Genomic DNA, 17,251 nt, shown 5'->3' with positions numbered 1-17,251 from the left:
TTGCCCTCTATTCCATTGCATAAATGTTTCTAACTGCAAATCTTGGCCCTTCAAGGGTGGGAGGGCCTGAAGGTTCAGAAACTGATCTGTCAATAGGTGTCATAGGGAAACAAAGCACACATTATCCATTGTAAACATTCTTTCTTCCTTTTTATTTTTTTATTAGAGGCATTGTTCCTTTTACAGGGGAGTCTGCCAGCTCCCCAGGTCCCACCACTCATTTACCACTGTCAGCTCACAGAAGGATCAACAACAGGTTCTTCTAAAATAATTTTCACCCACAGAAAACTCCCAGTGGGACAAAACTGCTATTTCAGAGCACTCCCTATTTTATTTTTTTAAACTCACTGATCTTTTCACAGAGCACCTTAGTGCTATCATATGGGGACATTTTGGTTTTGGGGAAGATTTCAGAAGAACCTCCTTGCAGCTCTGAGCTCCTTCAGGGCTCTCCAACTTTCCTTGTTATAAGAAAGCAGGCCGCAGCTATGTATTGAAGATACCACCCTGGGCAAAAGCATATCTGGTAACCTTTAGCTACAGAAGTAGCCTGTGGGTGTAACAAAGAGTTTGTTCATCATCTCACCCTTTTAAACCCTTTTTTTTTTTTTTTTTTTTTTTTTTAGGAGAAAAGCCAGATTCCTCTTCTATATTCAACACTCAGTATCCCCAAAGTGATTGTACGATTCTTGTCCTTGAGTGAACAGTGTGTTTCTACTTCAGTAACCCCACTTGGCAGGCTACCACACACATTTATTATTTTCTGCATGAGAAAGTGCTTTTCAGTCCAACCCTTTCTCTTTCTTTCCTTCTGCATTTTTGTATGGAGACTTATCTACTCACCTCTGTCAGTTTGAAAATAGTAACCAGGGTGCAGGTGACGTCTTTTTCATTATCTAGGAGTTTTTTAAACTCTAAAGGAAGCTTTGAGTTTTAGGTAGTCCTTTCTCAAAGTAGGCCAAACTTGCAGTTTTATTATCTGCAAACACCGACATCCCCACACTGCCCAGGGCCAGCCTCGGCGCCTTGCCCAGCGTTGTGCGTGACCATATGCACATCCACCAGTGCCCTTCTCTCCTCCTTGGGCACGAGTGTGAAGTCCCCACAGGTTGGAAAATAAAGACGCCCGTCAGAAAGAAATGGTGATCTGAGGTGTCCTCCTTGATTAACAAAAACATTGTTTAAAATTGTTCAGTTTTATGTAGAAGTTTAAATAGTCATTGGAAGAGGGTCCAGAGTCTGGTAACCATGTGGCTGGCAATGCTGCTCTCACCTGCTCCGACACGCTTTTCCTCTCCTTCCTAAATGCAGTCCTGGATATAAGTGGATAAAGACAGCTCTGCTCTTCCCTCCCTCCTCTGTGACCCTGAAAGTCCAGTGGCTAACACATCTGCTTACTCAGAAAGAGTAAGAGGATTAAAACCTGTCTTTTGCGAGGAAGATTTTGTTTGTCCATTTCCCAGTGCTGCTTGAGATTCAGCACAAATTCACTTCTGTACTTCTAAAATGCCCAGGCCAGATGCTTTCATGAATTCCCTATTAATTTTGCATTGGCTGAACTAATTAATTAACTGGTCCAGTACACAAATACTTTCAGATCAGCTGGAAACTGAGTTTCCAGTGAATAAATAGATCCCATTTTAAAACAAACAAACAAACAACAAAACAAGCAATTCCAGACCTGGCAGTGCCTCTCCCACACATTCAAAAAAAATCCAAACCATGGGGTTTGTACAGCATCCAGCAGAGCTTAGCGTGAAGTCTCCATCTCCCAGCTGCAGTGCCCCAGGCCCATGGGAGCAACAAGACCTCCACCAGCACCCCTAGGCCCAGCTTCGCCCGGCAGCCCAGGGAAGGGCACAATATCACCGAGGCCTCCAGATGGGCTTCACTTCCCCCAGGAGCTGTGAAGGTGTGCTAAGGCTCTTGCCTTCCCTGGTTTTTACCTGGTAATTACTTGCTGGTGTTAGGCAATGGCTTTATTACTGCTGCCAGGATCGTCATCTGGCTTCAATTTTACCAGGCCCTTTAAGTAAGTGTGATTCATTCAGCCAGATCTGGAGGGCTACTGTAACGTGGTCTCTATTTGAGCAACTTATTTAGCCTTCCTTTGTAGGTGATGGAAAGAAATGGGCTCTTCTAGCAACCATCCCTTCAAAATGGATTATCCTTCAAAGAAAAATCCAAGGAAGCCATATGGCTCGTGGCACAGAAATACCTGTCTCTCTACACTGAAGTAAAAGGGACTTGTCCAGAGGGACTTGTCCAGATCACCTATGGAGAGGCTTTAAGCTTCAGAAAAAATTAGATGAATGCTATTCTCAGAGGCAGTGCATTTTTATGACTGAGCACTCTGGGTGTCTACATGCCTTGAATAGCTCTGCGGTCTGTGCAGCACTGTCTGGACGCCGAGATGCCTTCCCCTAAAGCAACTGTAGCACAGCAGTAGTTCGCTTTTCTCAGTGATGTGAAAGAGCTTACTGATGTCAAGATACTCTTTAATGCAACTAAGAACCATTTCCACTGCTTTGCAGATCTCTGAGGTTATGGTATCGCACAATGAAGTTACTCTCTTTTTTCTTTTTTTTGGAAATGAATTCAAAGAACAAGGAAAAAGAGATACAGAGAGAGCATGGTGAGACTTATATCCTGTGTAATTCCGAGAAGAGGACTAAGTTCCTGACCCTCCAGTATACCAGCACGAGCACAGAATAAGATGGTGCTCCAGAAAGGCTGGAATTGAAGATTTTGACCTCAACTGTTTTTCGTGAAACAACAAAAACAGGGGAGAAGTGGGGGAAACAGACCATACAACTATACATTCCAGCCCATTTTACTGTGTCACTTCAATAGCACAAGAGTTTTAAGTGGTATTAAACTGTGCCATGTTAGCAGACCGGTCTTCTGATGTAGACAGCAGAGCTATTGAGAGATTTCAAGCACCCAAGACAGAAGTTGAGTTTGTGTAAGTTTATAACACAAATCCTCTCGCAAGTGCTTGGCCAGGCTCTTGTCTACAAATCTAAGCAGCAAGCCCTGCAGTTCTGTGAGTAATTTACACCAGGCTAACTGAAGGCTGCTGCCAGAGGGGACAGCCAGTCCCATCCATCTCTGAACCCGTCTGTCCCCTCCCTTGTGCCTATCACTTGTGAAAGCCACTGGGCTACCTGAATTTAATCTCTACATTGTCCAGAGCAATTTTCAGCCAGCGCAACAAGCCCTGGGATTCCTCCCACAACTTCAAGACCTGGTGTAAAGGGAGGGGAGGGGTGGGGAAGAAGAAGGTGCGACTTTCTGACCAGCAGCAGAACATAGTCTTGGTCACATCATTTCAAAGACAAAAGCAAAAGTAAAATACTATTCTAAGTCTGATCTTTTCATTTTCTCCTAGGTTCAGAGGATTCCCACCACATTTGGGTTGTATCTAGAGGTTCATCGATTGCTCTCATTTTGTTGTATCCACAATGGAAGAGAGAAGAGCAACCTCTGCACTGCTGGCAACCCACGCTCACCCCACCCTTGTAACTCCCACATCTCACTTCTCTGGGAGGTGGTAATAAAGACTGCTGTGGGAAGGGCGTTTTTTTCAGTCCTAGGCATGAACTACTGTGGTGTGGTAAAAAGCAAAGGGAAAGAGCTGAACTGCAGGAGTTTGCCCTGAGGCCTTGTGGCTTCTGGAGGAGACCTTCTCTAGTGTGCTCTCTGCTGAAGCAGAAACCCATGACACATTTGCTATACTAAGAATTCTGCTCCCAAGGGAAACAGTCAGAGAAAAGGCTTTGATATCTCCATGCTATGGCCTTTCTTCATAAGAGGAATATTATAAATATGCAAGAGCAAGCATCAGAGGAAGAAAAACGTTGCACAGATCTAAAATGGGATAGTCCACACAGACCTGTTGGCTGACATCAAGCTAGAAGTAACAATTTAGGGCTACATAAACCTCTTTTGAAGTACAAGACTGACATCAAAATCAATCACGTCACCAATTTCAGCTTGGAATGACAAGTGTCTTAACTTCTCAGCAGGGTGTCCTTGCTGATGTCACATCACCCAAAACAACTGCTCACACTCCCAAATTACCCAAGCGTTCATTGCTTTGCCCTCCCATCACTTTGGTTTTCTTTCTGTAGCTGAAGACACCAAAGCGAAGCTGGACATGAACACAGGGCATGTGCCATGAACAGAGAATGAACAGGTTGCGGTGGGACTCTGGCAGCAGTGGGGGGGCCCAGGTGGGAGCTGAGCTGGGGAGGTGGCAGGTCCTCTGATGAACACGTGCCTTCCCTCCACCGTGATGTGGGCACCTCGCTGCGTCTCACAGCACCACTGACTGTGAGCCCTTTCTTCCAGGTGAGTCAGAGAGAAACTCATCAGCCTAGCGCTGTAACAGCAGGTAAGGGACAGAAGAAAACAAGGATGCTAAACTTTCTTCACTGCAAGCTTATGGCCAGGTAAAGCAAGTCCCTAAATAGCTAAAATAATTCTGTATTTTGGTGATAAATCATTGGAGTGCTGAATTAGACGCTTATATCTTGGACTATGGATGTTCTTTGTCCTAAAACTGGTCAATAACCTCTGACCACTGGTCAGTGGTTTTCTACTTTGACTTGTTTTTTATCAAATAAAAAATAGTGATTTTAAAGAAAGTCCGGGTTTTGCAAAGGCTAGATTTACTGTGCAATATACACGTCATTACAAATTATTTTGCATTTGGGGTGTTGATGTGTGTTTACATAGCATGGCAGCCTTTTGACAGAAACTATACTGAGGTTCTCTCCAGCCTCCCTGTCCTACACGGAAGCAATAAAAATCTTATTTCAGACTCTAACACTCCCCCAGCCTCTGGTCCTGCTAACGGTGAGAGGGCCTTACCCTGTCCACATAAGCTCCAAACTTTGGTACCTAGGACCACTATTTGCCATGTCTATCTATTTGTCTTAAGTTCCAGCTGCTTCCTGTTATAGTAAACATTTCCTTCACAGAAAGTTTCAAACACCTGTTTTTGTTTGTTTTGTTCTTTCACATTTTTGGGGTGGGAGGACCAGGAGGTGAAGGAGAGGGATGCGTACCTGCCAGATAATTTGATAGGCTTTTCAAAATGTTTTTTTCCTCCTCTAAGCATTTTGCTTAGTTTAATAGTTTTCCAAATTTCTAGCTAAATCAAAAAAGCTTTTGGTCTAGCCCAGCTCCACCCCTTGCATATTGTAGCAAAGTGTAAACTTCCCCCAAAGCTATCTAAATTTAGAAAACCACACTAAACTTACTGTTGTAACAGTGAAGTGTTCGATCTTATGTACGTATATAAGAGGTACAACTTAAAGCTACTTAATACCTATCTTGCTTATGATAATTTTGCTCTGTCCTGTTCAAATGAAAATAGCAGAGAGAAATGATTCAGTCTTGGCCAATGTTATTTTTAATTCATCAGGATTTATTCTATATGTTTTCTTCCAAGCAATTGTATAGTGAAATGTGTGCAGACACATTGTCCTTTGACAGTGTTTTTTGTTGTTTTTTTTTTTGTTCTCATTTTTGCATAAACACCATATTGATGGCAATATACACATATATACACATATATACAGAGAGAGGTACTGGCGAAAAGGAATCTTTTTATGAGGCTAAGTAAGTGTTAGACATCTTTCACTAAAAATGTTAGAAATGTGCAGATACATCTATATTTAGAAAGGGATTTAAAATGAGGAGACAGTGAACAGAGCATCTTCTGCAGCAGGATTTCTATTATGCCTGTTTTTTAGGACTGCTACAGAGCTTTAAGATGCTGTAGCAAATCTGCATCAAGCCTGGGATGATATTGAGGCAAGATCAAATAATGATTGCTTGTGAGAGCTCTTTTTTAGTCCTTTCTTATATTCCACTATCTTTTGAATTTGGGTGAGTTTTGTTTTGTTTGTTTTTCTTTTGGTAATAAATTGACAGTTGCTGCAACAAGCTACATGCAAGAATCTTTTTGTATCAAGTCTAGTATCAAGGGACAGAACTGAGATTTATTCTAAATGCAATATTGATAAAATGAGCTGGCCAGCCTGACAGTGCTTCAACAGCCAAAGGCCAAATCCTGCCCCTTTCTGCTTGGGTTGGTACTTTTATCTTATTACTTTACTTGGGAAAATGGAGATAAGCAGGCTCCTTGTATGATGGCCTTTAAGCCTAAGACACAAACAAAACTTTGGATCTTGTATATTTAAGTCATATCTAAAAGTGGTCTTTAGGGCCCTAAGCCTCTTAGATGTTTTTGACAGAGATACTCAATAACATAATAAAAACACATCAATTTTTACATAAACCTTACTAAAAAAAAAAAAAAAAAGAGCAAAAATATGCTCATTGTTTTGCTTAGCCTTTTATTCCATCATTATGGCACAAGATAGAACTTAAACACAACATCACTGAATAAGTTTTCAACTTCATTAAAATTAACACTAATATGTTTTATAAAATTCTTTTGATATGATACTTTCCCTTATCAAGTGATAAAATAATTTTCTCTACAATACTGAAGTACATTGCCACCTGCTGGCCACAAACGTTTTTGCAATTTAAAAACACCAGAAGGCTTATAAAACATCAACATTTAACAATGCAGCATACAGTTATTGAAGAAGTACTATTGACCCAGGCTTTGGCACAATATTTATAGAAACACAGCTGTGAACTTCTCCAAATGGCATGTTCATTTCCGAAATTCTGTGACTCCCTTTTGCTAGCATCTCTGTCTTTATTTTTCTTTTTGCTTTGTCTAACTTACTTAATGCTGAAGCTTTGCTATTTTAAAGGAAAAGCCATATTCTTTCTCAGTCGTTACACACCTCAATTTATTGGGTTTGGTTTTCTAAAATTTGGATTCCAGTTTATTGTTTTAGAACAATACATAAAATGATACATTTATAAATATATATATTATATCCGGTATACATAACATTGTTTTTCCTCTAGAATGGGAGGGCAGACCTTTGCACTACATCTTTAGTTGGTTTAGGCACGGCCTTGCTCTTGATTTTCTGAACTGCTTCCTATCAGAATCTAAAAAAAATATTTTTACAATCTAACTTGTATCAAATTTTAATTTTGTTTGAAAATATATTTATAAGAAAAAAATATTTGGTATTTCCCCCCCTCGCTCACTATTACCCTTATAAAATATATGGCTTTTCATGTTCCTCTCTGTTTTAGTGTTTTTCAATAGGCAGTGAAATTAGGGACAACTTCCCCGCTTAACATTTTTTTTTTTTTATACAAGCACAGAAACCAGCTTGTGCACTTTCTATAGAATTCCAATGCATATCACGGTAATGTAAGTGCAGTGATTTTTAAAAAAAAGCAGTCATGACTGATTGACATCTGTATATGAAAACATAATATATGATTATCATACAATACCCATTACAGAATATACAATCATCAAAACTGCAGATATATAAATACATTTTTAGCCACATTGAAGCAATAGTTTTATCTTATACACAGTGTATGCATACAGAGTTATTAAACTAAAATTTTCATCTTGTTTTTTTCTCAAAAGCTTGCTGAAAAACAGGAACATACTGTATTTGTAAATGGATTGCTTGACAGTGCTGTTAAGAAATTAGAGTGAACAAGGTTTAAAAAAATTATATGTAACTTAGTTGGTAGAAAACACACAAGCCCCCCACTTTTCCAACATGACTGTTGTTTTCCTATGAGAGGGAGGCAGAGTTATGAGTGGCAGTTCTGTTGAGTTTGATCATACAAGGGTTTCTGGGAGGGCATCAGGGTTATCTGCTGATAAAAGCTCCCAAATTTGCCATCTCTCTCTTTGCCAATCATGCCAGTCTGGCTCTGAAACATTTTTACTGTTCTGACTGTGAGCTGCCGTCGAATAGATATTACCCACTTGGGAGTGCGGGGCCAATCGCTCCTGCCTGGAGATGGCCTGCTCAGGGGCTTTGGCTGCTGGTCCTCCAGCTGCTCTGGTCCCTGAACTTTTTTCATGTCGTTGAAGTCTCCACAAAGAGTGCAATGTTGAAGAAACGCCTGATCGCTGCGACAACGCAGAGCTTGTTTTTGCTGGGCCAGGGTATGGGGGTGGTGGCCTCTCTTTTCTGTAGGAGGGCTTGGCCATGCTCTGAGAACAACCCGCATGTGAGTCATACTCAGTGAGGTCCTCCACACTGCTTAAAGTCAAGTGCCGCTCCGACTTTGAACGTGACTGGTCCAAACTCCTACCGCTGGCTTCAATATGTGGGTTACTGCACACCCGAGACACTGCAGGATGGAGCTGACACTCAGGAATGGCAGCAGTTGTCTGACTCCTTCGCATGACTTGTCTGCTGTTGTCCAATTCCGATGAGCTTCCCTGCCATCGAGGAGAATATATGGATAGGTTCCCCTGGGAAAGAGAGCACTGTCCAGGTCGCAGCAAGCTACTTTCGTAAATGTTTCCATAAGAACCTGGGGTCCGGAGTAAGAAATACAATGTCAGTCTGCACAGTCCTTTACATGACGTTTTACAAGTTACTGCTTTTTCCCTGCATCATACTGCAGAAGAGAGATAGGGGCTTTTATCATTAGGCTACACAATTAAAAGTTTATCAGCCCACCACTGGCTGAACCCAAGGACATGGAGCAACAGCCTTGCATTTGTCTGACTACCAGACTGAGTGTGGAGCCAAGCTCTTTTCAGTGGTTCCCAGTGCCAGGACGAGAGGCACTGGGCACGAACTGGAGCACAGGAGGCTCCCTCTGAGCACCAGGCAGCACTTCTGTGCTGTGCAGGTGGCAGAGCACTGGCACAGGCTACCCAGAGAGACTGTGGGGTCTCCTTCCCTAGAGAAACTCAAAAGCCACCTGGGCATGGGCCTGGACAACCTGCTCTGGGTGGCCCTGCTCAAGCAGAGGTTGGAGCAGGTGAACTCCAGAGGTTCCTCCCAACCTCAGCCATTCTCTGATTGTGTGAACCTCTAATATTTCTGATCTGAACTATGCCTATTGACTGAAGTGACTCAAGTACTTTGCTCTAACATAAAGCCTTATAGCACACAGCATCTTTCGATGCAGGAGGTGTTTCAGTCTCACAGTTCCTTTGTAAGGTGGGTGCAGATTGCAGGAAAAACAACAGGCAGAACGGGACAATAACTTGTCAAGACCACTCTGTTCATAGGTAGAGTCAGAGCTTTCAGCCTCACAGGCTGTGCTTATGCCACTACTGCAGCTACTTCCAAGTCTCCACAAGGTGTCCAGCTTCTAGTGAATTTTAGAACTATGTAAAACTGTTTTCTGAAGTAATTAGAAAATGATCTTTTAAATTATCTTCTAACAGCTTGAAATGCTGTCACATTTGTAAAATCATTGTACTTCTCTGTATTTTATTGAACAACCCTTTAAAAGTCCAAGATCTGGTCAGTGGCTTATGTACACGTTTAGCTCTCGGCAACACAAGTTCTCCCATTTGTTTCACTGTGATTTCTCAACACATGGAAAGTTTATGCTTCTGTTAGATTTGTGTTTAAAACTTCTGAGAAATATCTGACCTGTAATTCCTGTATCTTTGCAGCCACTTTTCAGTGTTGAATGCCAGGTGCCCCAGATATCGAAATGATCTTCTGAAACATCTGAATGGGAAGAAGAGCAGAAAGAAGATGATGAATCAATCCTTTTAAAACCATTATTTAGAAACACACAAATGGAATATTAAGTTGAATTGACATAAAACTTTATGTAAAATATCAGAGTTGATAACATATACTAGCAACTGGCTTGCTGTGCACCTAGCACAAACAGAACAAATGTATTGTCTGCAATTACTTGCTGTTCCAGGCTCAGATCATGTAATGAATTTAGTGAACTCTGTATGGACAGGACACCTGAGCTTGCTGAGAGAGTGAAATTTTCATTGTCTTCTGCCTTAATGAAGTCATAGAATCACCAAATGGTTTGTATTGGAAGGGGCCTTAAAGATCACCTAATTCCAACCCCCCTGCCATGGGCAGGGACACCTCTCACTAGACCAGGTTGCCCAGGGCCTAGTCCAACCTGGCCTTGAACACCTCCAGGGATGGGCCATCCACAGCTTCTCTGGGCAGCCTGTGCCAGTGCCTCACCACTCTGAGTAAAAAATTTCTTCCTAATATCTGATCTAAATCTTCCCTCTTTTAGTTTAAAGACATTCCCCCTTGTCCTATCCCTACACTCCCTGACAGAGTCCCTCCTCAGCTTTCCTGTAGGCCCCCTTTAGGTACTGGAAGGCCACTGTAAGGTCTCCCCAGAGCCTTCTCTTCTCCAGACTGAACACCCCAACTCCCTCAGCCTGTGTTCATAAGAGAGGTGCTCCAGCCCTCTGATCATCCTCATGGACCTCCTATGGACTCATTCTAATAGGCCCATGTCCTTCTTGTGCTGGGGGCCCCAGAGCTGAACACAGTACTCCAGGTGGGGTCTCACAAGAGCAGAGCAGAGAGGGTCAATCACCTCCCTCGACCTGCTGGCCACACTGCTTTTGATGCAGCTCAGGATACGGTGGGCTTTCTGGGCTGCAAGCACACATTGCTGGTTTGTGTTGAGTTTTTCATCAAACAACAGCCCCAAGTACTTCTCCTCAGGGCTGCTCTCAGTTCATTCTCTGCCCAGTCTGTATTTGTGTGAATGGCAGAATTTGCACAAGAACAGGAGGATTTGGTCAAGAAAAGTTAGATCATGTATTTTTTTTAAGGAAAAGAATGGCAAAGTTCCCTCAAGCAGCCCCAGTAGCCGCTGTAAGGCATGCTCTAGCAACCTGCATCTTGGGTCTTACAAGAAAGTGCTGTCGCATAACAGAGATTTAATGAAATGCACACGTCAGGCATTGTTCTGGATTCTAACCATTTTGTGCCATTTTCAGATTTCATCTGGCAGTAAAGAAATTTCTTAATTCGTCATGGTCTACTATCATTGTGATGCATATTAAAGTCCAAAAGATGGTTAATATGATAAAGCTTCATGTAATTTCCTGTTGATAACTTACTAGAAACCTAACGACATTTTGAAACCTATTCAGAGATTTAGATGCTGAATACATCTAAATAATGCCCAGTGGCATTTATAAAGCATACAATTGAGATAATAGTCTAAATCCCATTAATTCCAAAAGGGAATTTAATCACATAACCACTACCTCTGAAACCAGATGTTTTTTAAAATGCCACCAAACAGTTATCTGCACCACTAAGCACTGAAATTCCTTAAAGTTTGGCTTACTACACATGTATTTCATGAAAGTAGTTATTAATATTTTTTTACATTTTGAAATGAAAATCATCTGAGAGCACAGGTGAGCTATCAGCTTTAACAACAGTTCTTTATAGAAGAAATCATTCAGGTGTGCACTCCCTAGACATGTATGGAAATTATGGATCCCTGCTCTAGTATTGGTAGGTGTGTTATTGGTAACAGATGTAGAGCTGTGCAGCTCAGCTGTGTTCTACAATGCAATGGAGTTGAGGTCATTCTTTTCAATTGGAGAAAATTTATAGCATGATGTCTTAAACTCAGATTTTTCCAAAGTCTAGAGCATAACCTTGTAGGTATTACAGTCCTGCCAAGCAGCACTAGAAATAACAGTCTTTACAAGGCTGAAGAGCAAGACATACAGAGTTCTTTTTTACTAAACAAAAGCTCCAAGTTTTGACAAATGCCACACTAAGAGCATCCCTAACAGCTGGCTGAGCTAAAGAGGAGGACTGAGCAAACACTTAAGCTCAACAGAAAAAAAAAAGGATATTGGTCAGTCATTTCTTGTGAGATTGTTACACTGCAATAAACTCAAGTCCTGATAGCTGACAATATAGAGCAGACACTTTACAGTTACTTCAGAAACCCACACTGGTCACTTAGAAAGTGGAACAGGAGCAGCATATACCTTTTCCAGCCTGTGATGCAGAAGAATTCTCCTTTGTCTTAGGCTGCAAATGACCAACCAGGGTGTACTGTTCAGGCACCCTGTACAGCTTATCTGGACTGCGGGCAACTTCTTCTTGTGTTGCCATCAGTGAGCGTTCAGAAAGTACTGGGGAGTTGTTGTCGTATGGGGAGACATCTCCACTCGAAGCTTTGTTGGAGTCTGTGGAAGAGTGTCTTTCTCCTGTGGAGTAGGAACCTTCTGACCGCAGCATCTCAGGACTTCTGGGAAACATTGTTAAACAATCTACTGTTAATGAAAAATGCTTTATATTCACAGCTACAGGTGCAGTTTGACATCATACAGATAAAAAAAATTAAAGGCAAAAGTATGATCACGGGTGCTGAAATGAAAACACTTCAGAAGCAGTATAGAGGTGAATTTTCCATGAGTAAAACTTCTGCCGTGAAGTGGCCAGCAGAGGCCACTAAAAATCAAAAGATGTTGCTATCATGAAAAAAACAACAAAAACCACACAATCGTACACTTCACCACAGGAAATTAAACAGTGAATCAATTCCTTATGTTACCTTGACAATTCTGCTTGTTGCAACAATAAATCTGGGGGCATGATAGGGAAGATTAGTTTGATGATAAGCAGTATGCTAAAATCACGTCTTCCATTCAAAAGTAATACACAGTCACTGAAATCAAATAATTAGCTCATCTCTCACACTGTGAGAAGGATCCTCCTCTAGAGACATCAGAAGGTAAATATTCTACAGAGTGCTACCAGATATATCTATCATATTTCTGATGGGGGCAGCAAACAACTGGCTCTGGCAATAACTTCTAGAACTTCTTTTACCGTTTCACCTTTATATTACCAACAGCATAGACTGCATTTAATTTCAACCAAAAAAAAAAAAAGTAAACAAAACATCCACCAAAAGGTACCTCCAGGCTCAGAAAGAAACCTCTCTTTTTTCAAAGTGTGTTGGGGACACAGAGGGAGATTTCTTGAACTGTTACTGTTTATTATGTAGACAGGAGAGAATCTGCAAGCTAGAGAACCTCCCAAAGCATATGTAGAAATACTCTGTAAACACACTTTTTTTCCTGTTGGATGCCCATAATTTATATTTTTATTACTCATTTTTTCATTTCTCTGAACCTTAATCTTTGTTTCTTAAATGCTTATCTTATGCTTGCTGTTCTCTTGAAAACAGTTTTTATCAGTGACCTCACATTAATATCTGCTCTGATTGCATGTGTTATGACAGAGGGTCTTTCTTGTATACTGAAAACGGCCAGCCTTTCTCAGAGTCAAATCCAAAGACAGCCTGAACTCAGTGAGCAGCCAAAGCATATTATTTGTTATGGAACAATAACCCTCTTTCCAGACAAATGAAGTAAAACTGAGGAAGGAAAATAAAGAAAACACAGTGGTAAGACAGGCTAGCCACAGCAGACTAAAGATTAATACACAGATACTGACAAAACTTAATAACACTTTGAAGTGGTGTTTTTTTTTTCCCGTCATTGACTTACAAGTGCTGTGTCCCAAAACATAAAATATATACACTCAACATCATGATTATTATGTTTTTCATTTTTCTCCCCCCCAATGTAAAAGGAACCATAAAGCATTGGGATTAAATTAATAATGTTTTCTCCTAGTTATCTCCCAGCAAGAAAACCACCACTGAACTGATCCTGAACCTTAACTGGGGCCAACTCACAAAACCAGAGCTGCCATTTGGCTAAGCAGCACTGTCCCAGGCTTCCCAGTGTGGCTGGCATGGTAACGCTGGGGAGTCATTAAAACTAATTGTAAATCATGCCTCAGCTATGCAACTTCCCACCTCAGCTTCCCAGATGAAGATGAGCACAGGGTGAATTAATCCACAGCCACATACTGAAGCCACAGTATTTAAATTGGCTTTTAAATATGTAAAATGCTATAACAAAATAAAACCCTTCTATCTTTCTCTTTCCCTTTTCCTTAAGTTCTTAAAAACAAACAAACGAAAAAAAACCACACACACAACAAAAACAACACGACAACAAAACACTTATGCAGTGAGTGTGAGGTAAAATGAGATGCATTTAAGCAATGTCTTAAGGAATTTTAAGAGAGTCAGAAAGACCTGAGAGGAAAGGAGAAAACTGTTGGTATCTGCAGACTTCCTGTGACCAAAAGTCTTTTTTTCCAGCTTTCTAGACTGAGTGTCATCTAAACATCATCCTGTTACCATACAGATGTGCTTAACACTTACACTGACACCAGTGAGGCTTATCTCATGTAAATCTTTGCAGGACCGCAACCTAACTATGTTGCACAGGGCAAAGGAGGTATTGAACCAATTAAGCCATGGCAAGGTAACACAAGGAAGGAGGGGAAAGAAATGCAAATGAAAGAATGTGGGAACAAAAACTTGAGCTTTGTGAAACACTGATTTAATGTCTTACCTTGAATGATCTCTTATAGTCTAGCTTGTCTCAAGACAGAGCTCCTGATAAAAATTTACTTAAATGGATACTGTCAAGTTTTTGGAAAGGTTCGAACATTCAAGTTTCTAACCTCATTTACTATTTCTGCTAGTAAACCCATGCAATTATTTATACCTAATATCATTTTCAAATTTCTTTAGAAAAAAAAAGTCTTAAAGAAAATGCCTGTAGACTCTGCTAATCTTACTATAAGAAACTATCAAAATGGATTAAATACTATACAGCTGGAAATTGATCTCATACATTTGCTTTACATACATAACTTTAAGATGATATTTAGGAATAAATGTCTTTGGCTCGCAGCTTTCCAAATAAAACATGAATCTCCATATGTTCCTTGAAACAAAAATTTTGCATCTGATTTGTTTACAGTTTGAGTTAATTATCAAAGAGATATTAATTAATCTTCTCCTAGATAATTGTGGGACTGTCTACCTATATGTTGGGGAAAAAATAAATATAGAGGCAAATGTCAATACTGCTCAGGATACACACCTATATGCAGCCTATGAATAAGGGCAGATTATGAGTCCCATTAAGAATAATAGAAAATTATGTGTTACTAAAGGTGAGAAATGGGAAGGCAAGTGAAATATTTTCTGCAGGTTTTGAACTACATTATGGAAAAGATTTAGGAAGTGGTTAAGTGCATGCATCTGACTGAAAGGTTTGAAAGCTGCAGAAAGAACTTATGCAGCACTTGTTCAAAAATACTATTTCAGATTCCAAAACAAAAATCACCTATGCTGTTAAGGAGTTTTGAGTTTTCCTTTTTAACTGGCATCCTTCTGAATTTGTCATCCACCTGAGTCTACAAACATGGGTGACTTGCAAAAATTTTAATAACAATAATTACTTCTACTGAGGACATTCCTACTTTTCCATTGGCATTAAGGCCATCAAAACCAGAAATCCCATTTTAGTTTTGGCAGAAATACTTTTCTGCTACAACTTAAAGCTTCTGAGAGGAAAAACAATTATTTCTTATAAGAGGAAAATCATACACAGTTTGATGGCTTGGCAGCATGAAGTAGCAATTTCCATATATATTTGAGGTGCCACCAACAAAACAGATTACTGCAGGATTATGATGTGGTTGCTACTGTAACAGGGTAGAGTACTCAATGATTCAGGAAGCCTCTGTGTTTAAACATACTGTATGGAAATTAAAAACTATTGTATGGACTCATCTTGGGTGCCACAGGTTTGGGTGAGTTAAAACCTATCATTGCTATCAAAAGCACTCAAAAATTGCACAAATTTAAAACACGTTTACTCTAAAATTACTCTGTATTTACTCTAAAATAACTCTAAAACACATTTATTCTATCTACTAACCATGATAAGCAATAAATAGTCATAAGAAATGTTTTATTTTTGTGTTAGTTTAAAGATGCTTCATCTTACAGCTGGAAACTGCAAATTCCATTGTCATCAAGCCAACATACAAAAACATTGGGAAAGTCATCCACAAAAGCAGACTTCATAATTGCAGCCACTGGTAATTAGTGCTTTACCATGACCAACTTCCATAAACTCCCTGACACATCAATTCATGATGCTCAACTCTTAAGAGAACTGAAATATGAGGAACAACTGATTTGTCCTCCTCTGAGGAGGAAAAGAGATTGTTTTCTATTAGATTAGAACCAAGAAAGCATTTGCAGTGACATCAAAAGCAGAGATGCAAGGGCATTTGCAGAAGCAGGACCTTCAGTGCAAGTAATATAACATTAAAGTCTTGAAGCTGATTCCACACACTATGTTATGCAGCCAACCAGCTTTTATGATGAAGATTCTCTCAAGAATATCTAAAGTTTTCTGTTCCATGGGTCCAAATTTGGAATGTGCTCTTGAGTATATAATCAAGGAAATTCCAGTTGTACGGACATATTTTGGAAGCTCACTGTTATGAAATCAAGACAAATATCTCCTTGTTTTCTGCTTTCTCACACTTCTTACAGGAAAAATAACTAACAAATATGTATCCTCAAAACTGATATAATGTCCTGAAAAAGATTCATCTCTTAAGAGCATCACACTTCTAGCGATAACACTAAGCAACATTCACTCTAATTGCCTGGAATATCTTAACCAAGAAGTTGCAATCACAGTGAAAACTAATACTTCATTAACATTAAGAATAAATCACTTACATGATAGCAGAGTAGAAGACAAATGAGAGATAGCAAGTTTTTCCTATCTCATACCTCATCTGCCCATTACTGAAAATACAATAAATTGGTACTAGTGTAGCCATAATGCTCCTATTTGGTTTAGTAACCTTTTCTTACAAAACCCTTTTGTCAGTTGTGACCAGCTTTGCACAAAAGATCTATTTTCTCCTGTAGGTGTGCATGTTGGCTGAAAAGTAAGGAAGCTAATGGAAAGGTCAATTAACTTAAAGGAAACTGGATCTAACAATAACCTGTTACATCCACAATGATTTGTAATGTAAATTTATGCTCAATTAGTTTGTGAATCCACGTGAGATACAATTTTATGTCTTTCTATTACAGATGGTGAAATCCATCATTAAATTTTTTATAGGCTTGTGTCACAAATATGATCATTTCAAACTGAGAGCTTAAAGAAAAGTCTCTAAAGAGTACCATATTATTACCATATGTCACGTGATTTTCAGTGCCTCTCCTAACTGCTGCCTTAGACCATGGCAAATGTGAAATAAGTGTAAAAGACAATTAATAACTAATTATCTGGCATTTCTTGTGAATTAAATATATACATGGTTAGTTGATGTCAGTCAGACAAACTAACTGAAATTATTTAACTGTAGTACACTAAGGAAACACACACAGACAATTACCACAGATCAGACGATATGTGATAATTTGCTACTGC

The 17,251-nt window shown here is 39.9% G+C and overlaps 1 protein-coding gene across 7 annotated transcripts in view; it reads right to left on the bottom strand.

Moving 5' to 3' along the window:
* Positions 1–5,413: 5,413 nt before the first annotated feature.
* The window catches only part of ARHGAP6 (Rho GTPase activating protein 6), a 162,636-nt gene continuing 150,798 nt past the window's right edge, over positions 5,414–17,251 (bottom strand). For 5 of the 7 annotated variants that reach the window (XM_035542161.2, XM_035542160.2, XM_050713589.1 and 2 more), the window contains 3 exons: positions 11,897–12,159; positions 9,534–9,614; positions 5,414–8,454 (listed from right to left, as the gene is read on the bottom strand). In XM_035542161.2, the coding sequence (XP_035398054.1) occupies positions 7,748–8,454; positions 9,534–9,614; positions 11,897–12,159 (1,051 nt within the window). In that variant the 3' untranslated portion in view covers positions 5,414–7,747. The remainder of the gene's footprint in view (positions 8,455–9,533; positions 9,615–11,896; positions 12,160–17,251) is intronic. The other 2 variants (XM_050713587.1, XM_050713586.1) reach the window with 1 other exon arrangement.

This window comes from Cygnus atratus, chromosome 1 (genome assembly GCF_013377495.2).
Source record: "Cygnus atratus isolate AKBS03 ecotype Queensland, Australia chromosome 1, CAtr_DNAZoo_HiC_assembly, whole genome shotgun sequence".
In the NCBI taxonomy this organism is placed as follows: Eukaryota; Metazoa; Chordata; class Aves; order Anseriformes; family Anatidae; genus Cygnus; species Cygnus atratus.
This window is presented reverse-complemented; position numbering and strand designations above follow the sequence as displayed.